Source organism: Mesitornis unicolor, unplaced genomic scaffold, assembly GCF_000695765.1.
Source record: "Mesitornis unicolor isolate BGI_N332 unplaced genomic scaffold, ASM69576v1 scaffold24340, whole genome shotgun sequence".
In the NCBI taxonomy this organism is placed as follows: domain Eukaryota; kingdom Metazoa; phylum Chordata; class Aves; order Mesitornithiformes; family Mesitornithidae; genus Mesitornis; species Mesitornis unicolor.
This window is the reverse complement of record NW_010157946.1, coordinates 1-22,916: the sequence shown is the minus strand read 5'-3', so window position 1 is coordinate 22,916 and position 22,916 is coordinate 1. Positions and strand designations below refer to the sequence as shown.

At 45.6% G+C, this 22,916-nt stretch overlaps 1 protein-coding gene across 2 annotated transcripts; it reads left to right on the top strand.

Moving 5' to 3' along the window:
* The first annotated feature begins 1,113 nt into the window (after positions 1 to 1,113).
* Positions 1,114 to 17,383, top strand: RUFY3 (RUN and FYVE domain containing 3). 2 transcript variants are annotated; one of them, XM_010182025.1, is made up of 13 exons: positions 1,114 to 1,165; positions 6,699 to 6,872; positions 8,209 to 8,326; positions 10,025 to 10,126; positions 10,819 to 10,942; positions 11,131 to 11,192; positions 11,887 to 11,952; positions 12,057 to 12,126; positions 14,006 to 14,104; positions 14,784 to 14,864; positions 15,075 to 15,242; positions 15,978 to 16,075; positions 16,841 to 17,383. In XM_010182025.1, the coding sequence occupies exons 2-13, from the start codon at positions 6,713 to 6,715 to the stop codon at positions 16,911 to 16,913; spliced, it is 1,221 nt and encodes a 406-aa protein (XP_010180327.1). In that variant the 5' UTR covers positions 1,114 to 1,165; positions 6,699 to 6,712; the 3' UTR covers positions 16,914 to 17,383. The 2 variants fall into 2 exon arrangements, with proteins under 2 accessions (XP_010180327.1, XP_010180319.1); XM_010182017.1 differs by lacking the exon at positions 1,114 to 1,165 and having other exon boundaries at positions 6,705 to 6,872; positions 14,006 to 14,098.
* The last annotated feature ends 5,533 nt before the right edge of the window (positions 17,384 to 22,916 follow it).

The following is a 22,916-nucleotide window of genomic DNA, read 5'->3' as shown; positions in this document are numbered from 1 at the left end:
AAAATAGCAATGGTCAGTGGTATTGCGGCGTTGGGAGCTTTGGGGATCAGCTGAATTAGTAGTTGCACTGGTATATAGGCCCTGTTTCTTCTTTAAGCGCGGTGACTGGGAACGCGCCGTTGTCGGCCGACGCTGGGTCGTAGCTGTGCCGTGGGGGGGAGGAGGTCCCGGCAGTGGTGGACTTTGCTCAGGACTTTGGCACAGTCGGGCTGTAAAGGGCACTCGAGCCTCTCTTGTGCTTCAGATGTTCACCTGCTTCACGTCGGCGCTGGGGAGAGCGGACATGTAAGTAGGGGGCTGGAAATCCCGTGAGGTTCAGAGCCTTCGGGGCTTGGCCCGGCTTGGTTTTCTGGGTTTGGAAGCAGGGGATTTGTGGGCGTGCTGGAATGTGTTTTCCTCATCCTGCCTGCTGCTCTCCTGGATACCCACACACCTCCCATGCCCGTCAGCAGCCCACAGGCTCCTGGCAAAGACGTGAGGTGGTGTCCCCATGGAGGCCTTCGCGAATCACCACCAGAATCAGGACGTAAAACCTGCGAGCCGTGTCCAGGCTAAGCTGAGATGGTTCATTAGGAGTGATGGCTGTAACGGCGTTAAGGCTCTGTTTAACCTTATTTAAAATGTCCTCAGTGTGTCCTTCTCCTGAAATGTGCTTGCTTTTCATGTGTGCCTGCATTTCCCTGTTATTTGGGGGGGATCTTTTGGGGCGTGGGCAGGAGGAAAATGAAGCAAATGCTAACGTTGTGTAAATATCAAAAGTTTAGTGCTTTGATCTTACGAACAAAATAATGCTTTTCTTGCTTTTCTTTTTAGGATGTGCTATACAAAAAAAATTGCTTGTCTTAATGCAGAAAGAAACAAAGCTTTTAAAGCTTTACTGAAGCCTGTCTCAATTGGACTCTCCAAGAAAAACCCACTTTGCTGTATTGCTTTGTGCAGACTAATAAACCCTTTTGACTTGCAAATCCTTTGCCATTATGAACTAAGTCTTGTATTATGCAGATCTCCCTGTCAGTTATCCTTTTCCTGTACCTTGATTTTGAACCTTTCCTTTACATCACGGCTTGCATGACATTTTCTTTCTTTTCCTTTCTTTTTGCTGTTTGCAAAGACTCTTGGGAGGATTTGACAGATGTGGTGGAGCAATTGCGCGATGATACTGAAGGTGCGTGCCACACCAACATCTTTCAGCTTTTATTTCCACTGCTCGCTGGCTTTTGACTTGATTATTTTGCAAAGTAGAGTTTTTCCTCTGCAGTGCAATAGCTGCTGCTTGCCGAGCGCGCCTGGCTGGTGGAGCCAGGTCCGCGGCCAGACCCTGCCGTGCTGGTTGTGCTCTGTTCGTGGTGGTTTCTGTGTGTTGAAGAAACATCCTCGATCACTCGTGTATGTATTGCCCTTGCAGTTGTGTTCGTTTACGTTTGTGCATCTGTTAATTTCCGTATTGTGAAGGAGTTTCTTCTACATTTTATCGTGGGTTCCATGTGATCGGTTTTGGTTTCTGAATTCTTACTGGTCTCTTTTTTTGATGATGTGCATACGGCGTTGCTTTAAAAAATACCTACAAAATTTTGAGGTGTTTAGATCAGAGGTAGAAAAAGGGGATGAACAAGTGACTCGTTTACTATTATTAAACGTATTCTGACACAATTATTCTCCTGAGCCTGAGAGAAACACAACTTAAAAGGTGCAGAGATACCTGGAGCCTAAATTTCAGAAACTGTTTCAGAAATCACCCCAAAGGTACAGATTTCCTGAAGTATTGCAGTTTATCGACTGGAGACTTGGCAAAAGCGACTCGAAAACCTGTATTGCAAACTTTGATTAAGACTTGTGAAGTACTAAATGAGGTTATATTTCTTAATAGTGCTTCCTGCTTGGTTCTTAGAAATGATTCAAGCATGAAATAGATGAGTCCCTGATTCAGCGTGCACTCAAGTAAATTTGTAATTGGTGACTAAATGCAGCTGTTCATGCTTGGGATGAAAGCGTTTGCAGCGCAAAAGGCTCAGAAACCTTTTGGAGGCAAAGGAATAAGTAGGAAATTTCCTGTTGTGGCTGAGAAGTCTCAGATGAGCAATTAAACGTGAAACTTGGTAAAGCAAAGTGGTGGAATTAAGCGAAGCACCTTTATGTTACGGACTCAGGGTTATAAACAGGGGGTTGTTTATGCACAGCACCGTGAAGGATACATCTGTCTTCAAAGGCATAGTTGCAGTTATTACTGGAATAACAACTTATAATTAAAGATAGTGAAGAAAGTGATTGGGACTTGATTAGGAAAAATCTTGCAGTGCAAATTGTTTTAAGCGTGTTTCTGGCAGAAGGAAAAAGCAAAATCAACCATGGCATGGTAAAATTTACTTTTCTTTCTATTTAGAAACTCATGGTATAAATCTTTTTAAAGAGTGCACAGAAATTAGTTTAGATGGCTTACCTACGTGGATCTCTTGCTGATCATCCTCCGTGGATGGTGCCTTTCTCAGCTGTTGGGCTTGGTTACGTGCCTGGGCTTTTTACAGATTGTTTTGTATTTAGTTTGTTACGTGCCTGGGCTTTTTACAGATTGTTTTGCATTTATTTTCTCTGGGAGGGATGAGGTTGAAATGTGGGTTTTGTATCTTTTCACTTGAATCCGGTTTTTTCCTGTGGCCACTGCCCCACTCTGTTTGTTTGAAACCCTTACGTGCCTGGTGTGTCACGGACCAGGGAGGTGGAGTGTGCTTCCCCCTCCAAAGCCAACACTAACAACAGAACAGCAAGAGCACGTGAAGCAACCTTGCAAAGTCTCTGCTGAAGATGTTTCCTCGCTTAGGAAACCAGGTTTCATCTTCATAACACAGTGTCAGTGCAGCTGCACCCCAGTTTATCCACACAGAGTAGGCCGTGGAGTTTTGAACGTAGAAGCAAAACATTAGTAGTGTAAAACATCTCTCTGTAGAAAGGCAGGCCTCTGCTTTTCACGTGTGAATAGTCATGGCCTTCTTGTTTTCATCACTGCTTAGCTGTAGGAGAGGGCATGCATGAGATGCAAAATGCAGATTGCCCCATTGAGAATGGTAGTCAGGGGCTTGCTTTGCTACCAGGACGTGAGGCATTTAAATTAAAAAGATAGGTAAAGGTGTTAAACTCCTATTTGTTTCCACAGCGTTAAAATAGCCTCAGTTTGCTTTAGCTTATTTTCCATCATGAATGGAAGGCTCTGGGTGACATCCCAGAAGCAGATGGCTCAGGTGGCAGGTATTCCTACCACTGTGGAGGGAGACAGGAGCGCACACCACATCTCCAGCACCTTGACCACAGCCAGGGTGTTCGCACAGACCCGCAGACACCAGTTTGGACTGGGTGCACTGGGACAGGCGGTGAGTACCCCTCTGCAGCTTCGACCCTGACGTTGGCCATTTCTTGTGTCCTCTGCGACTCACGGCGAGATGAAGCTGTCCCCTCTGCTGCTCGTCCTCCTTGGATACAAGTCAGTGCACTGGAAATGCTGCAGCAGATTGTGTGCCTGTAGGAATTTTGGGGAGGCAGACCCAGGACCTGAGGCTGCCAGGAGAAACAACATTAATTATTCTTTCTGTCAAGGACTTGTGGGGAGACAGCGGCAGCTTGGAGGAGTGTTCTCACCTGCAGTCTTGCACGACGTGGCTGAACAGAGGCTAAGGAAAAGACGGTTAAAATTGTTGAAGTCCTTAATTTATCTAGGGATTTGCTTCCCACGTTTATTTGAAATGATACACGTGTTCATGATTTCATGGTCTGAGCAGCTGGAACTAATGTCCTCCTAATGTCAAGTTACTTAGCTGAGACTCGGTGCACTGCAGAGAGCTGGCTGGTTTGGTTTTAAAAACTAAATATTTCCCCATTACTGTGTCTGTTAATCTGAATACAGTATGGACTGTGTGCACAAGGCTGTTTTATTCCATATGCAGAAGCACCCTTCTCAAGTTTGGGTTGCTTTCAGCTGGGATTCTTGGTGTAAGATGGATTCAGTACGTGGAGAATCTTGCTGAAATCCTCGTTAATCGGCATTACTTTGGGCTGATTTGTTCACATCTGCAGCGTTTCAAGACCCCCTGCAATTGAGGTAATCTGAATAATGAGGAGGGATAAAATTGATTGTTACCAAGTGGAGAAGTACTTAAGCCACAGTAACCCTTGGAGATCCAATGTAGCTTTGACTTGTTCCTTGACTTTTAGGTTAAAAGTCTAAGAATTTAAGTTTAGATAGATTAAGATTAATTCAGAATTATTAAGAATAGTTTAGATTAGATTTAAGAGTCAGTTGAAATCCAAACCACATTGAAAGGTGAAGTTTCAGATCAAGGTTTTTATGTTTTCATGCTTACGACATGACTCGGGTTGGGTTTTTGCAGTTAGAGGCAGCAGGAGAAAGTTGGGGGAGGTTTTGTCTCAGACCGAGAGTCTCGGCTGTACGTACACAGAGCGGCATCGGTCACAACAGACTCATGAAGCAGAAGCCTGTCATTAATCCTTGTGATGAAAACACTTATCAGTGACTTGATATTTTCGTTCTTTAGACTGTGGCTGCATCTTTCAGTCTTAAACGACAGCATAGTCCAGCTTGTCTTTTTTCCTAAGTACTTTCATCAGCTGAGATGTTCATCAGCTCTTAAGAGCAAAGAAGGAATCTGGTTGTCTTGAACACCCATTGGTTAGTCCTGTTTATTTGTTTTATTTTGGTTTTAATCAGTGTAATGTCGACCCCAGCTGACACAGCAGTCACAGACCTCTCAGCCTCATGGAGAACCCTGCGCCTTGCCTCAAAAAGCACCTATCTCTCTGCACCTTGCTACTTCCTGTGGTGGGGAAGAAGAAGAAAAGGAAGCTGTGATTATTAACAAAGTTTCAGGCCACTCTTGAAACTGCTCAGTGTGATCAGGAGGCAAAGACTCAGCTGTTTGAATGGGTCTGATCTGGCTCCTGAGATCAGCGTGCAGAGCTGTGTATGCAGAGGAGCTTCTCTTCAAAGCCTGGCCAGCCAAAAATACTGGTGCTCAACCTAGACTGATTTAAATCAATCAGTCAAGAAAAGTCTGTTTGTTTCTTTTACCACAGCACCGTACTTTTTCTGAGGGTACAATTTTGATTATTCAGACCTAGTAGAGATCTCTGCTGGTTTATTTGTTAGAAGTACCCATTTATTGCAGATGGGAGTTGTGCTACCAGCAGTACTGGGAGAGAGGGCTGGTGGTTTTTTATGGACAAACTTATTCTGAGTGGGTTTTGAGTCATGATACCAAAGCAACGCACAATTTTGTGGCTATAGTTGTTTGTGGTGGAAGCAAATGCTGTATTAAAATTAGGTTTTGCAATCAATTGTATGTAATATTACGTCTGACTTGTTTTTCTTGAGCCTGTGTTCCTAGCAATGGTGACTTAAAGCTACATTGCAAATCACAAAACAATCTGCTCCATGTACATGGAAATCTATCAGCTTAAAGTAGTAGGAGTTCAGCAAAGGCAATAAAAATCACCCACTAAATGAAATCTTTCTATAGTCCAGTGCTGCTGTGAGAATTGCATTCCTAAGTGAGTACTTAGAAGTTTTCTGTATTATGAAAATAAATAACCAATGCCTAATCTCAGCCTTTTTATAAGCTGAGAGCCAAGACGGTCGGTGCTTGAGGAGCCTAGAGTGACTAAAACAGAACTCTGGGGGAGTTTGGGTCACTTTGTCCTTCAGCTGTAGAAGATGGGGTGAAGGCGCAGGAACAACTGGACTGGTTTGAGGTTTCTCTGGGCAGGAGGGCGTTTGTGGCCTGGGGAGGTGGCTGGGCCCATGGCTCTCACCTGATGGCAGTTCCAGCTGGCATGGCTTGGCACCATCTGTGTGCTCCCCTTCTTCACGATGCACCTTCTCTCTTTGAGCTGCTTGGCACAGGAGCCGCTGGGGGGGCTCCAGTGAAGTTTAATGGAGAAGACTCTGGTACTGGTCCATCCTGGAGAAGAAAGGGGAGAGAAAGGCCGTGGCAGGCAGGGTGTAGCTTAGGAAATAGATTTTTTTATTTGTTTCTTGCAATGAGAAGCAGCTAGGAAGTATAAATATCTCAATAATAAGGTATAGAGGTGGATATATAATACGACAGAGGTATATTGTAATACTGTGGAGGAAGAGTACAGTCTTGGAAAACTTCTGTACGCGTTGGAAATGCAAGGAGGTGTCAGAGGAGCCATGAAGGAAGTGATGAGCAGTAAAGATAGAGAGGCACATTGATGGATTAAGGGTGAGAGGATTAATGGTTGTCTTTAGACTGAAGAGCAAATCTCAGGTGGAGAATCCTCACCAGGTTGTAGTGGCTGGACACAGCTGGGGACTTGAGTTGGAGCAAGTGATGGCTGTAACGTTCAGTGATGTGTTGTCAAGGTGTAAGGCACAATATTAACAGCTGTCTTCAACTTTCCTTGCCTAAAAATGTAAAGCTTTTGTGCTTACTTGAAGTATTGAGGCACCTGTAATGTAATATTTACCTATTCTCATGTCATTGTGGCTTTGGGTATGAAACGCTGGTTAATTTTTGCTTTTCTCAACAAAAGGCCTGAAGAGAGCGCCTCACATCAAACTGTCACAGCCCCCAAAATGCCTTTAGGGACAAAAAGAGAGAAAGATGGGACATCTTATTATAGTAAAAATAGCTTTTGTTACTCAACAGTGGTTGTCTTCCTTTTTTTAATAGATCCTAATTATCTCATGGCTAATGAACGCATGAACCTGATGAACATGGCGAAGCTGAGTATCAAGGGGCTGATCGAATCGGCGCTCAACCTGGGCAGGACGCTGGACTCCGACTATGCACCTCTTCAGCAGTTCTTTGTTGTGATGGAGCATTGCCTTAAACACGGCCTGAAAGGTAACGTGGCTCGCCAGGTGTCCTCCCGGGCCGGCGCTCGTCGCGTAGGAGTGGGAAATCTTCTTTTCCGAGTCTGCTTCTGTAATCTGCGGTGGAGCAAAGAGAGGTTGAGTAGGGTCACTGTTGTGATCACAGTTGACTCGACAGGCCGCGGGAAGCGGAAAAAAAATCTGCCGAAGGTTTGACACTGCAGGGGAAAAGTTCATGGTTGCTGCAGACACTTGTCATTTTTGAAGCGTTGTTTCACATGTGGCTCCAGTATAACTGAGTAATTTGTGGTAAAATTGGCTCCTCAGCAAACTCAGGACTCCCTTTTTTCGGCACTTCCTCATGCTTTAGAGACACAACAGTCCTCTTGCTGGAAGAGGAACTGCAACATGAAGATCCTTTCTCAGTATTTCTATTTAACCTGAGGATTTGGGCTTTTTTGGTTAATATCTCGTAAGCTGCTTTCCAGAATGGCAAGCAGAACTTATATTGAACTATATAATATGGAGTTGCAACTAAAATTGCCAAGCAGCTGCTTTTCTTGACGTGCTGCCCTTGTGTGAGTGTGGCTTGTGATGAAAACCACCAGGTGGTATTAAATTCCCTGTCAGCACCCACGTGTACATCCTGTGGTGCTTCTGTAGTAGCATGTTCAGTATTACACATAGGGGAGACAATTCCTGTGCTGGTTAAGAGGGAGAAGCATTTGTATTCTTCAGGTCCTTTCTTTATCCATTCACCACTGTCCGTTCTACTGGTTGTAAGCTTGAAGTTAATGGAGTTCTCGGTCTTCTCGCTGCTGCTGTGAAGTAGCAGGGACAGCTGTGGAAGAAGGAGATGAATTTCCAGCTTTAGTACCTAGGGTTCCCTAGAAAGCTTTTCTGGAGGGGAAAGGATGCAGAGGGAAGCCCCTGGAAGCCAGGGAGCGGGTTCAAAGCACTGTGGTCCTTTTCCTTGTAATGTGATGGTCAGCGAGGGGGGGGGGAAACTACTGTGCACATCAGGTATAACCTGGGGATGGCAACATCGTCCTAGTGGAAACTGTTGACCCCTAGCAGTGGCTCTGAGTTTCTGGTTATCTCTGCGTGGTGTTGTTTTGGAGTATTTGGGATGTATGAGGTATTTTCTGGCAGCTGCCTCAAGCCCCTGTTGCGTTATTTGAATGATGCCAGGAAGTGCCACGCTCGGGCATAAGAAGTCATCTTTTGTCCTTGCCCAGCCGCGGTCCCGAAAGAATCTTTCTGGTGGTTTTTGTTTACTCCTCAGTCACTTCTGACCATATTTGAGAATGTATTTACTCAGCACAGGCCTAACGGGCTCATTTGTTCTCTCTCTTTCTCTTTTCTAGCCAAAAAGACTTTTCTTGGGCAAAATAAGTCATTTTGGGGACCACTAGAACTGGTAGAAAAACTTGTTCCTGAAGCTGCAGAGATTACAGCAAGTGTTAAGGATCTCCCGGGGCTGAAGTAAGTACAGTCTTCTACCACACAAGTATATAATGCGGTTTTATTGTGAGGAGGTTCCTGAAGAAGAGAAGGGACAGCAACCAAAACCTTCCGGAATCCATCTGCCACCTTCTGCTGATACAGTTGGGTCACTTCTCTTTTATTTATTCTTCATTAAGGATCTCAGAAGGCGAGGATAGGATATATTCTTTGTGTTACACGTGGGGTTTTACGGACAATAGCTCATTATTGCTGGCACCAATTGAGTGACGATGTGCCTTAGGAATGGGAATAGCCTGTACTGACTCTTTCTGAAGTCAGACTCAAGAGGAAGGGGGTTAGAAGAAAGGTGATTACAGGTTTGATAACATTGGGGCTGATAGAGGTAATTTTTTTTTTTAAATAAATTCTGGTAAACTTGTAAAGTTTGTGTAAAAGGGGGGCACAGTCACCAAGTTGGAGAAGATTCTATAGCTTATGTTGATAGAGAAGGGGAAAAAACCCACTTTAAGCATATATTGCTTTTAAAAATTCCATGGCCATTTCAGACATCACATTTGGGTTTGCTTATTCAGCACTAAAAAGGAACTGATAAGAAGGTTTCAGTTTGGAGAGCAGGAAGAAAAGGTATAAGGATGCTTTTGTTTGAGCAGCAGGACTAAGGATTAAATGTGCAGCAGAGCACTCTGTGAAAGCAGAGGTGAATAGGTTCAGTAACGGTTTATTTTGGGTTAGTGTTTAGCAATGTACATATGGACAGGTGCTTTTCCTGGAGGTCTGTGCAGGACTGGAAGCTGTTCCAGGATCAATGTGCAGTGCCAGCAGCGTTGTGCCAGAGCTCCTGTTACCTTTTCCTGTTGTAAAAGAATATTGAAACGTGAAATAAATGGAAATAAAGAACAGTTTTTGACTAATTTTCTAATCCTCAGCCTTGCATTGATGCTAACCCTTGGAAAATGTTATATCATACATCAGTGAGGTCAAGGCTGGGGAGCGGTGAAGATGAGGATGAGTGTCACGGGCAGTCGTGGCCTATACTGAGTAAGGTTAGGAGATGGAGTGTCCCACGTGCAGCTTGGTGTAGCACAGCTGCCTGGCTGCTGGAGACGGAGCAGAAATGTCCCTCTGATGGGAATGCTGCTCTGCTCGGGGATTTACACCTTGGGAGCTGCTGGTGCTGGCTGCTGGCCAGAGCCAGAGCTGTGCTGCAGCCTGTCCCTTCTCGGATTTTTAAAGCTGCGTGCTTCACATTGCAGGAGAAACAGAGAGGGGAGGACTGTGACTGTACCCTATTGCATCCTGTGAGCGTGTTAATGAGCAAAGCACCTCGAGAGAACAGGACGGGATTGGTGTTTTCAGTTGTGTTGTGGATTCTGACCCGACTTAACACCTTCCTGAAGGAGCGTTCTGCTGGCGTGCCTTGCCCGAAACGGGGTTTGAATTAGAGGGTGGTTTGAGGAAGCGGCTGGTCTCTGCCCATCTAGCAGGTGTAAAGCCAGGAAAATATTTTTACTGTAACAAATACGTAATTAGTTATAAGAGAAGCGGTGATTGCTTAAACTTGCCTGTAACTATTTGCACTTAAATACTTTGTATTTTCCTGTTTTCATCAGTGCCAGCTGATGAAGATGCAGAAACTTTACACAGAAAGGGATTATTAAAGCTGTTTGTGCACACACACTGCAGTACGTGGGTAATTCTCATTTCTTGCCTTTGTAGGACACCCGTGGGAAGAGGAAGAGCTTGGCTTCGCCTGGCTCTAATGCAGAAGAAGCTTTCTGAGTACATGAAAGCCTTGATCAACAGAAAGGATCTTCTCAGGTGAGCGCTCTCTCAGATTAGGTCAAATTCTCTTCTGCCCTCTTGTAAGATCTTCACGCACTTTTACGCCCAGATGGGAAAACGTGCGTGTGCTTTCCTGGAGAAATGGTAATAGTTGTGAAATGCAGAGCTTCCTCTGAGGGACTAGAAATGCTTAGTATTCTTAATTCAAAAGCTGTTATTTCTCCACTTTAATCGTTTCAAGTATCCATTGGAATAAACACAAATTTTGGTTCCAAAGAAGTGATTTGGGTGAAATATCTGTACAGAGGCGATACAGCATTCTCCATCTGCAAGATCTTAGCCCTGGATTTATTTCTGACCTTGTCACTTCATCACCATCTGATGTGGAACGAGTCCTTTCACTTCTCTCTATCTCTGCTTCCCACTTGTAAAACAGCAATAATTTTGTAGTTTAGCTGAAAGTCCATGGATTTGAACTACTAGGTCTGTGTGAAGCAGTGGGATTTAATAAATACATTGGTGTTTCTGTACTCAAACAAGTAGGTTTTTGTGGGCTGTCCATGCAAATGCATAGCTGGCCTGGGGTTAGAGAGGAAAACCTGGTATTGCCCACAGGAGAATGTGGTGGTGTTAGGAGAAGTAGGTAATAGAGCAGTAAACGTGTGCCACTTGGAGATGCAGACTTGTAAAGATGCAACGCTTGTCTTCTCTTGCTGTGCTTCCCGCAGTGAATTTTATGAGCCTAACGCACTGATGATGGAAGAAGAGGGTGCGATCATTGCTGGCCTCCTGGTAGGTTTGAATGTCATCGACGCCAACTTCTGCATGAAAGGAGAAGACCTGGACTCGCAGGTACTGGGTGTTCAGTTAATGGCTTTTTCAGCTTGTTTAATTTGGAACCATTTTCAATTGTAGAGGACTTACATCAGCCGAGATAGAAGCTTGTTACTGTGATTCTGTTCTTGGGAGCACACTTGTGTTCTTCACTGTGGAGTGAAATGTAAAGGGTTTAATGTAAAACGCAAGTTTTTCTTTTCTAGGTTGGAGTTATTGATTTCTCAATGTACTTGAAAGATGGGAACAGCACGAAAGGCACTGAAGGGTAAGTGCATGCACAGCTCTCCTGCTTATCTCTTGGTAGCCTGTACTCAAGTATTTCGGGTCAGCCTGCACTCTGTCACATTTTTCATTAAAAGGTACTTAGAGCGAATTGCTCTTCCCTGGTGAGCCATACTATGGAAATAAGATATTGGAAGTATTGGGAGGGCACAAGGGTAAAGGAAAGCCTCTCAGGAGCTCTGTGTGTTCTTCCTTAGCTGACAATGGAAGAGAAAAATGTTTTAAAAGGGACCCTCTGCTGAGTTAGGTCTTGCCAGTCTTTCAGGCCTTTCCGGTAAGCAGCTTAGGCTTGTGGCCAGTGGGACAGAAGTTGATTTTCAGCACCATGGCGTCCTTAGGAAAAGAAAATCTCCAGTTGGAAATCCTGTAAGTGTGGTAATAGTCTAAAGTACCCAAACGGAGCTGTGCAACGCTCAGAGCAAGAGCTTGAAAAGCACAGGGTGGACACGCTGACGTATGGTCAGGTGTTGAGGCCTTCTGAGGAACTCCTGCTCTTTTGAACTGAGGTGTATCTTCAACCATAATCCTACAGGTGTTTTGATTACACTGACTTTATAGCTGCATTTTTAGAACATCTGTGTGTCTGACAGTCCCTGACTCGTGTTTGATTAGCAATGCAGTGTTGGTGTGAGAGGGCAGTGCTCAGGCTGAGCTCAACGCTATGTCTTGTTTTCCAGTGATGGCCAGATAACTGCTATTTTGGACCAGAAGAACTACGTAGAAGAACTCAATAGACATTTAAGGTAAGGACATGATTTTATGTATTCTTTATTATATAATATAGCAAAATAGAAAACAGGCTTTTAAAAGAAGGAGGAGTTACTGTAGTTTTTTTTCTCTTGAACAGCGCTACGGTAAACAACCTACAGGCCAAGGTGGATGCCTTAGAAAAATCCAACACTAAACTGACAGAGGAGGTAAGTGGGGTAGAAAATCCTCTGATGTTTTGGCCTCTTTAAATCCAGGATTATAATGGTAAGAGAGGAGCTGATTTCTGAATTCAGGTGTAGGTAACGATGACTGTTTAACGATGGAGCTGGAGTAACAGCTGCCAAGGACCTACACTGGCTGTTGCTAAGCAAGCACCAGGTGGAAAAACAACCCAATGCTCATGTTAAAACCCAAAAGCTGCCGAATGTGCTCGATCCCTCTGAAATCTTGGCACGCTTTCTCATTTTCGGAAAATGTCTTAGAATAAAGGGGATGGTGGCTGTGGTTCTGAACGCAGTACAGCTGATGTAGGTATGAGACTTCCAGACACGACAGAGACATCTGTAAATGGCTATTTGGACAGGTTACTCCAGTGTAAAAACAGCAATCAGAATGTTTCAATAACTCTTCCTGTGGCCTGTCACAATTTTCAAGAAAGAAAGGGAAAAATTCTCATTATGGATAAAACATTGTTCAGTCTGAGCACGAGCAGTGGCTGCTACGTGAGTCATGGGTGAGCCTGTGCTATAGAATTGCTCTCCCAGTTCATCAGTAATGGCATAAACGTAATAAGTGCTTGTTCACCCTCATTAAAGGAGGTCTGTGTGTCTGGTTATTGAACACTTACTCTGATGGATGTATTCCAAATGATGGGAGGCTTTAGTGCTGGAAATCGGCGTGTCCACTCTTGCAGTTGAGGAGCAAGACATGGATTTTTGCAGTTACAATAGTTTCTTAATTTTAAAAAGGTGATGTGCAGTAGTGGCTGCCTTTCTCAGTGCTACCACAAGAAGTGGCTTTTGATTTATTACCTGCAGATTGAGTGCTGTCCCCATTAGGCATGGTACCCGTGAGATTAATTGCAGTGTTCACTGAAGGATTTTTTAGACTTGGAATAATTTACTTGCTTGTGTCTGAGGTCTGCATGCTGTTCAGAGTTACAGGGCCACTGCTGTGCCAAGCAGCGCTGTTCGCAGGCTGCAGTTAATGAACTGCATCAAATGGCACATCAATTTATGTATTTGCCTTGAGTTGTACCAAGGACTCACGGTTTTTTCAGGGTAAAGCTCGGGTTTGTCATCTAATAACGTCGCTGATCTCTTGGGATGTCACTGAGCTTTTCTTGTAAGCTGTGACTGACAGAGCCAGGAGGAGCTCTCTGGAGTTATTTTGGCCTTTGACCGTACGCTCAAAATAATGCCAGGCTCTGGCGATGTCTTCACTGGGAGTCGCTCTGAGGCCGATGCCCTGTCTCCTAGGGGTGGTGCATGCTACTGCCAATCCTCCCTTTCCAGCCAAATCCTCCTCCTCCTGTGAGGTTTTGTAGTGCTGCTCCTGCCCAAATGTGGAGCATCGTACATCTCAGATGCTCTACCCAGCAGCATACCCAAACTGCTGAAGCCTTAGCAAGCCCACACAAGTGTTTCTTCTCTGGTCATTTATTTCCCTTGCTAGAAGTCAACAAAACTTAGCTGTCACGCTCTCACATTTTTCCTTTTTATTATTGTTGGCAAGGGAAGGGGAATGCAGAGAGGATTACTGCTAAGCCGTGCTAACCACAAGTTACACCACACCTAGCAGGTAGTGACCTGAAGAGAGTCCTTAACTTTGCTCAATGACAGGAACCAAAATGGGCTGGGAAGTCTCTGTTTGAGCCAGTACTGGAAATCCGTTACACTGGCGCTAATCGATGCTTTTTCAGATCATCATTCTCTGTGGTAGAGGCTGATTTGTCTTTTGCCATGCCACGTATTTTTATTTCTTACTGTGAATGTAAAAAAAATGAGTACAGAAAATGTGTCTAGAGAAGGAAAAAATGCTCAGGTCTGGTTTTGACGTGTTACTGTTGTTCTGTTTCGTCCACAGCTTGCGGTTGCAAACAACAGGATTATTACCCTGCAGGAAGAGATGGAGCGAGTTAAAGAGGAAAGCTCTTACTTCTTGGAGTCCAATCGTAAGGTTGGTGTGTGTGAACTTTTACAGGACTTTCTGGGCAGTTCCAGCCCAAATTTGACAGGGACGTAGGTGCTTCAAAGAGACTTCATTTCCTTATGTATCCAAGACAAAATCTGCCATAGATGAGAGTGCAGCCCCTGCAGAGGGGAACAGATGGACCCTGGCCACTGTAAATCCTGCCTGGCCGTACCTGATTAAACCACGAGCATGTGCAGAGCCGAGAGCGAACGCAGCAGGTTCATGGCTTGCTGTGCCGTGGTGTCAGGAGGGACAGGAGGAACGAGCGTTTTCTCTGAGGGGGCGGCAGAAATATTTGGAAGTAGTTCTGCTTTTTTTTGGCCTGAGACGCTACCCTGTTTGGAAATGAAGGGGCAGGATCTACAGTCCTTTTTTGCTGATTTAATGGAAGCGCGAGAGACTGTGACAGAACCTGGTTTTAGTTTTATGGATTTTTAAATTTTACTTAATCCATTTTTTAAATGCATTCATGTCCATGCATTTGCACTGGGCATCTCAGGGAAGGAGGGAAGTAGTCACTTCACTTGGAAGCTGCATTAAGTGAATGGAGCTGCCGAGTTGTGAGAGTTGCAGAATTTGTTTTTGAGGTGGTGAGCAAAGCAGATCATCAGCAAACGTGAGCGTTAGTTGTATCTATTGACAACTTAATGAGGTGTTTTCGTTACCTTAGGCCACTAAAGACAGAACCGCCGATGGACAAGCACTGACTGAGGCACGAAAACAGCTGAAGGAGGAGACTCAGCTGCGGCTGGTAAGGACAGCGTGGGCTTGAGCTCGCTACAAGGGGCTTTCTCATGAAATACCTCCATGTCAGGCAATCGCTTCTGAAAAGGTTTGACCAGGGGACTGTTGCCTGCCTGCTTCTGCCTGATCCGAGACAGCCTTGCCAGGCGCTTCAGGGTGGTTGTGTCGCGATGGGGATGAGAGCTGGCGGGTAACGCTGCCTGCTCCCGTGTTTCAGGATGTGGAGAAGGAGCTGGAGGCGCAGATCGGGATGCGGCAGGAGATGGAGCTGGCCATGAAGATGCTGGAGAAAGACGTTTGTGAGAAGCAGACTGCGCTGGTGGCGCTCAGGCAGCAGCTGGATGATCTCAGGGCCCTAAAGCATGAACTGTCCTTTAAGCTGCAGGTAGGGAAATAATTACATCAAATGCAGTGGACTCCACATTAAAAATGGTAGCTCCTGTTCTTTTTTCTCCCCATACCTGTTTAAAAGGCACTGGGTGTGGAAGGCTTACACGCTGTGTACCATGCTTGTGTCTTTCTGCAAGTCAGCCTTAGCACTCGAACAAGTGAATGTGCTGGGGACTAAAGGAAGTGCACTTTCTTCTGAAAGACTCATGATGATGCAGAAATGTGTGTGTTTGACTGGGAAAAGCATCTTCTGGTCTTGTTATGGTATAAAAACTGAGCAATGGTAGCTCCTGTTCCAGTGCAATCTAGTATTTTGAATGTCTGTGGTGTAATGACATACGTTCATCATCACACATTGATGTCTGATGACACAAACAGACTCAAGACAAACTGCAACCCAAGACGCTCAGAAATAAATCCTAAATATATTTGAGAACATGAACGAGTTGATTCTGCTCTCCTTGAGCCAATCATCCTATGCAAAACAGCCAAATGGTATTATCAGGCACAGCCTTAATGTGTTACACAGGAAGCTTCACTGGTTGTGGTTTTGCCCTTCTGTTATATACACAGCCTGTGTCCTCGCAATACTGACCTGGCATTTGCTTTCTTGAGCACCTTCTGCTGTGTCTTTGGCTTCTGCCCTTTTCATGTGATGTGCCACGTGATTTATGGTGGCTTAGTTTGGTTTTCCTGCTACTTACAAAAACCACGATGCTGCTTTTTCCAGAGTTCAGACATGGGAGCGAAACAGAAGAGTGAATTAAACAGCCGCTTGGAAGAAAAAACGAATCAGATGGCGGCCACCATCAAACAGCTCGAACAAAGGTAAAAGATGGAGCTTGTGCAGTTATCAAATCTTGTGTTTTGTAGTGGTTGTGTCCCACTGCCCTGAGTGGGCCAGGTGAGCGTCTGAGAGCTCTGCTTTACCACCACTGAACAGAGCTGTGTGAGGAGAGCAATCATGCAGTGAGATGCTGCTGGGAGAAGGGTTTTGCCCGCAGGAGGGCTTCCATTAAATAGAACAGTAATGGACATAGCAGCTTTATTTGTCTGTGCTCTTCTGCGTTATCCAGCCGTTACAGGTCACTTACTGTCTCTGATAGCACTGATAAAAATATCGGTGTGAGCTTAGAGAGGTGCTTGACTGGCAATGACAGTGTTACAGGGGGAGCAGGAAGGACAAGAGTGCAGTGGAGGGGCTTGGTTATTCCAAGTCTTCCCTGTTCCCCCTGGTCTTGTTCTCAAAACCAGGCCTTGCGGTGGTTTGGCCAAGGGTTCAGAGCTTTGGTCTCTGTGAATGGCCTCTACTGCTGTGGTGGCTCTGAGACACATGAGAGGAAAGCATAGGTCTCAGCAGCGTGTGTCGACTGGGACTTATTTAACAGTAGATCAATGCACTAAATTAACACTCTTGTTTTAGGGTTTATATTGTGAATGGTTCTTTATAAAATAGGTAATTTTGTGTCTTGAAAATCTGTATTTGAAATGGTTTCATGAGACCTGTTTAGCTAATTACTTGCTCTTTTTCTCTTGCTGTTCTTATTTTTCCATTTCCCTGTCATCCTCATTTTGACTGACTGACTTATACAGTGAAAAGGATTTGGTGAAACAGGCAAAAACCTTAAATAGTGCAGCAAACAAACTGATCCAGAAGCATCATTAGACATTTTTGTGTCTGGTCACCTCACAGCTCTGACATCAGAACTCATTTACGAGGGGAGAACTTGAGAATTGCTAAAAGCAACCTTTAAATTGTTAATTGTCACCTAAAGTTGATTTGGAATTTGCTGAATTTTTAAAAACCAGTGAGTTTTTCTGCCGAGATTTAGAGTCGGGTATAAAAATCCCTAACTTTGCCATTTAAACTGTGTTAAAGTACCGATGAGTTGGCCAATAAACCCACCAGAACAGCGTAAGGAGTGGCAGACAAGTGGTGATGCACAGCGCATGCAGCAGCACGAGTCTTCGCCGTTTGCTGGATCCTAGCGGTGCTCAAGCCGATGCCCCATTGGCCAGCTCTGGGAAGTCAACTAGTTTTCTGTGTGACCCTTTTTTTGTGAAGTAGACGAGAAAAAAAAAAGCATCCCTGGAAGTTGTTGACAGTAGTTGTGTGCGTGCCCCAAGCCGTTACCCGCTCCCGTCCTAGGCGGTTGGTTGTGTGCGTGCCCAAAGCCGTTACCCGCTCGCGTCTGTGGCGGGCGCCTCTCGGTAGCTCGTCACCGCGGAGACCGGCCCTCTTGTACCGAGCCTGCTCGCGTCGGTTCGGCCTCGGTGACTTGGTTGGGAGGGTGGGGACTTATCCTTATTCCTTTAAACTTCATGTGTCCAGAATTAGTAGCTAGGTGTCTTAGAGTAACATGATAGAGTGGTAAATTCAGTGGAAACCTCCTTATCTTTGCATTGCCTTCTACCTCTGCCATGGATCCCTCTGGGCGTACGTCGCGGTTCTTGGCCGAGGGAAGCCGAGGAGAGGCCTTTGGATCGGTCTCTGCTCTTCCTAGAAAGGGAAATGAGACGTTTTACATAAGAAATAATCTGATCTTTATACTCTGGTGTGGAAAAGGAACAAAAAAAATAGAAGAAAGGAACAAAACGTGCAGCGGTGGGGAGTGGAAGTGGTAATTTGGTACTCGACCATTCCTTGTCTGAGTAGTTAGTGGTTCAAAAGGAAGGGTTGCCTTTGACTATTACACTTTTATTTGCTTTTAAGTTTCTGCTGCTCAATGCAAACAGAATTTGCTAGTGACAGAACAGCTAAAGCTTCAAAGTGGCTCCGAATAGGAAAAATAATCCAGTTAACACCCCAGTGCAAAACTTTAGGTAACTGTAGCTTGGACTGTATGAACTAATCTGTTCCTCCTGTGGCCGCAGCAGTTCACCCTGCTGGCCTGGTACAGGCTTTAGGTGATAAGAACTCCTGGAGATGTTATTTATTTCAAGAAAACCACGTTTGGGGGGGTTTCTGTATTGAGTAAGGGATTGGTTTTTTTTCTCTAGTGAGATGCCTGTAAAAATTCTTCAGGGCCAGTTCCCCCTGTGCCCTGTGGGATGTGCTCCTCAGGGCACAGTGGGAGGCGAATGTGACTGAAACGCAACCGGGGGGGGGAAAAACTACCTAGTGATGCTCACTGAGTCTGGTGAAACCTGGGGCCTCAGCCCTGTCCTCTGCGCAAGCGCGGGGCTCATTTCGGGGGCTCCCGCACACGAGCGGCCTTGGAGACCCCATTGAAATCTCTGCGTGATGCCCAAGTCGTGTGCTTGAAAATATCCGTGTAACCCCCAGTAACCTTTTACTAGAAACACTTTGTAACTACCTGGAGAAAAAGGAAATACATAATAATAAAAGGGTGGAAGCTTTCAGCAGGGTACCCAAATAGTGATAACTCCCCTGCCCCTCCCCAGCTTTCTCCTGGAGAAACAAGGGGCTAGGCTGGCTTGATGCTAAAATAAGACAGAACTAAGGATCCAGCCATTCGTGATGCCGGGCCCGAAGCGGAAACGCTTTGGTGTACGAATGCCTGGGTGCTTGAGCCAGTGTGGCCAGTCAGCGGGGGGCCCAGGGACAGGCAGCCACTCCCAGTATCGTAGCTAACCTATGTCGCAAGTTCCAGTTACGCGTGTAGAGCTGAAATGTAACGTTCATTAAAATCCAATTGGACTGAAAATTCTGTGTACTTGAGGTTTGCTTTGAATCTGGATAAAAGTGATGTCTTATGTTTTTCATCTAATGGCTGTAAACTGTAGTAATAGAATAAAAACTATTGAAAAGCAGAGCTTTTGCCTGGTTCACCTGCATTTTGCTTTTCTTTATAATATTTTCCCCCTGTCCATCGTTTTTACCATTCTTTGTTTTGGCTTTACCTTTTCACTGGGTTTTTTCTTTGTTGGTTGAACTCGGTCTTCCTCCCCACCATGGCTTTTGTTTTTTATCACAAGTTCATGTGGCTCAAATCCAGATTGCGACAGGCAGAGAAGGACCGGCACTTGGCGCAGGAGGACAACCGGCTCTTCAAGCAGGAGTTCGGCGACAAGATCAACAGCCTCCAGCTGGAAGTGGAGGAGCTCTGCAGGCAGCGGTGAACAGATCCTTTCCTCGTCTCTTTTCTGGGCTGGTTTCATTTGTGTCTGGTAGAAAACAGGCAGGGCCATCGTGGAGGTAGGGGCTGGAGGTGGTAACTCGCTCTGGCAAACTGGCGGTGCTGGAGATGCAGGAGGACAGAGGTGACCACAACTTGTTTGGGAAGCTCAGCAGAGCCAACGCCAAAGAGTTGAGGAGCAAGGGAGTCGGTCCAGGTTGTCAGTCTGACAGACACCACGGGGATTTATTGGGTTTTTTCCAGTTGAAAGTGGTCTCCGTTTTGCTGGGGGGGAACCAAAAATTTGGAGGCCTAACGTAGAGAACTTGGCGAGAGCTGTAACGCTTTCCCTGCGGTGTCATGGCTTTAGCAGTGTCAGGAAAACAGAAATCCTCTGACCTTAAACCAGGACAGAGCTCTCCTGTGGCCGTGGTGCATCTTCTGTTGGTAGCAAGGGCACTGCGATGGATTCTGTGGAAGCCTTGCTGGATGCATTTATTTATATTTTGCTCTCATGGCACAGCTTTTTGGTTTCCTCTTTCAAAAAGTGACCAAGGTGACCCACAAAGGGCTTTTCTCAGAAATGTGTGTGAGGTCCTGGCTGTGCATGGGCGAGCTTAGCAGTGTTCCCAGGTATAAACAGGGAGCACATCTCGTCTGCGTCTGCACCTTGCGCAGAGCCAGCTGAACTGAACGAGCGTGGCTGCCTGGGGAGGAGATTTGCACACTGGAGTATTTCTGCCTCAGCTGGACGACTTCTGATTCCTTTCTCACTGAGCTAAACCAAGGCAGTGTGGAAATGGCTGAGCCTCCTTTACCGAGGGGCTGTACTCTTTATTTAACTGAGTTTCTAAAGCAGTGAGCAAAGGGTAGTGGGTTGAATTGTTGGAATTAATTTGAGAGGAAATGGGGCTTTTTGTGGTGGTGGTGCTGATAAATCAAGTTATCAACAGGAATTCCCTCGGTTGGTTTGGTTTTAGAGCCAGAAATGAATCCTTGCTCTAAGTCTCCACCAGCTTTACCCACTTCAGTTAAGCTACATGGTTAAGGAGGCTGTAGTCATCAGGAGTGTTTAAAAACTCTTGGAGCAGCGTGGAGCTGAACGAGGGCGATAACCACGAATGTTGGCTTTAACAGCAAGGGGGATTCTGGCTGTTGTGTAGCACGACTCTGGTCGCTGCTTTTACCAGCAGATACTCAGTTTATAGGCTTTGATTTTGGAGCAGGGGTCCTTCCCTTTGGCAGCTACTGAGTTTGGTTTGAAATTATTTCAGTAAATGGGATTTCTGGTGCCTCAGTCCCTGATGGTCTGGGTGCCCCGAGAGCTTTGTCGCTGTGGGTTGGCCGCAGTCATGAGGAGCAGTCAGGAGGAGCAGTCGGTCTGTCCTGTGTGGACGCTTTGAGCAGTGGCCGAGGACACTGGCTTTGGGTTCAGAGCCCGTCCTGGAGCAGTTGCTGTGCTGGAGAACGTGGTTTTGAACAGGGCGCTGACCTACAGTGCCATAACAAATGCACAGCTGAGTGCTTTTCTCCAGGCTTAGTCAGCAGGTTTATTTTTGGCAAACTGTGCTGGAATCAGATGAAAATCTTTCACATTTTCCCTCTAGACATATTATGGCTTAACACACTTGTTATTCAGAGAGGTGCTTTCCAGACAGTGCCATAACAAATGCACAGCTGAGTGCTTTTCTCCAGGCTTAGTCAGCAGGTTTATTTTTGGCAAAACTGTGCTGGAATCATATGACAATCTTTCACATTTTCCCTCTTGACATATTATGGCTTAACACACTCGTTATTCAGAGAGGCGCTTTCCAGCTCTTGAATTGGGTCCAGTTGCTGGGTGTAAAGAGCAGGTTCAGTACCTGGTTATCTCTCGATGACGAGTGTTACAGAACCATCGCCGTCACTCACAATTCACCTCAATATTCCAGGAGCCACCTTGAGCTGGAGCTGAGGCGGGAGCGGGACAGATGGTCACACAGCCACCAGCGCAGCCCCGAGGACAGAAGAGGTGCCAAGAACTGGCTGAGAGCGGTAACGCGACTTCTATTCCTCCTGGCCTGTGCTTTTGGAGTGTGGTTTGCCTTTCCCCAGCTTTCCTAGGCACTACCTGTGTCTTTTTTCATGTGCCACAGCAAAAAGAGCTCTGGAACATTTTTCACACACGCTAAACAGGACCCTCACAAAAGTATTGGAAGCATTGCACTGGATTGCAGAGCAGTGATTTCCTCTTCTGAGCTGGGAACCTGACAAGATCCTGACAGTGACCGTGCTTTTCCTTCGCTAGGTGAATAAAAGCAAGTGTCCCACAGCAGGAGAGGTGCTGTGCACTTACATCTGAGGAAAAGCAAACTGGCTGGTTTTTAATTTTTGCATCGTAATAAAGGAAAATTCTCCCAAAAGAGGTAAACAGTGAAATTTGGAAGATAGATTTCTCTTTTGAGGGCATCACCCATCACTTCCAGTGTTGTTTTAGTGAATTCAGTGGTTTTTAACGCAAGGTGCAGTGTTCATCTCAAGAGTAAAACTCCTTGGCCCCCAGCGGAACTCCCTCTTTAGAAGTCAATTTGCCTTTGAAAGTGCAAATCCGCTTTACAGCTTTTTCTGTGAAACGAGAGGCTCTTTTGCTGGGAATTGGCAGTGAAACAGTTGTTTTGGAGAACTTAACCTGTACCTGTGAGAAGCAACAGAGGTGGTTTCTGAAATGCTCATGTGCTGCTGCGCTTGAGCGTTGCCTTCACCGGGCTCCCTTGGGCTGCGTCATCCATTCGGTTTGGTGGGTTTTCTGGTTTTTACCCAGTCTTACACCTGATTGCTGTGAAGCCGTTTACACATCATGGTTCATTTATCAAGAACGTCCCGTTTGCTGTAGCAAACAGCAATAATTCAGCTTTTTGATCCCAGCAAAATGAGAGCTCAGGGAGGAAGGGCCGGTGGCTGGGTGTTTGCACATGTCCAGATACACCTCGATGCCAAGGAGGGGCCGATCCCGAAATATCAACATCGAGTCTCCCTTTGCAGTGTGTGGGGGTGAAACTGGGTTCTTAACCTAGTTCAGCTGACCAGGAACTTTTGTATTTTTTGGCAGGATGGGAAGCTGAAAAACCACGAAGAAAACGCTAAGCCGAAACAGCCGCCGAGAGAGGAAAACAGCGTCCTGGCACACAAGTATGGAAGAAATCCCAGTTATGCCTTTTCCTTCTCTAAGTCCTGCTCCCCCTTCTCTCATTCCTTTGCTGATGGGAAGTGTGAAATTGGGCAATTTCCCTGTCTAAGAGAGATTTTCACCCTTGAGTGTTTAAACTGTGTGTCAGAGGAGGCTTCATATCATGGTATTGTCATTGCCTGCTCATGGAAGTTGTAGGGGATCGACTATTTTGTAGTTACTACATTTACAACTAGTTTTAAAAGTACTTCTGAACCATCTTTTCTGTGTTCGTGCTCCATTTTGTGTGCTCTCCTGGAGGCTTTTTACAAGTTGTTCTCCTGCTCTTCCCACTTCGCCAGGAGTGCTGTGTCTGAGCAGCGCCAGTCACTGCCTCTTTCCTTTGCTGTTTGACAGAGCTCATTAGTGAGCAGACCTGGCAGCA

Coding starts and splice junctions, on each gene's coding strand:
- RUFY3 (XM_010182025.1), top strand. CDS start 6,713: ATGGCTAATGAACGCATGAACCTGATGAACATGGCGAAGCTGAGTATC. Junction 10,127..10,818: donor AACAGAAAGGATCTTCTCAG/GTGAGCGCTCTC, acceptor TGCTTCCCGCAG/TGAATTTTATGAGCCTAACG. Junction 12,127..14,005: donor ACACTAAACTGACAGAGGAG/GTAAGTGGGGTA, acceptor TTTCGTCCACAG/CTTGCGGTTGCAAACAACAG.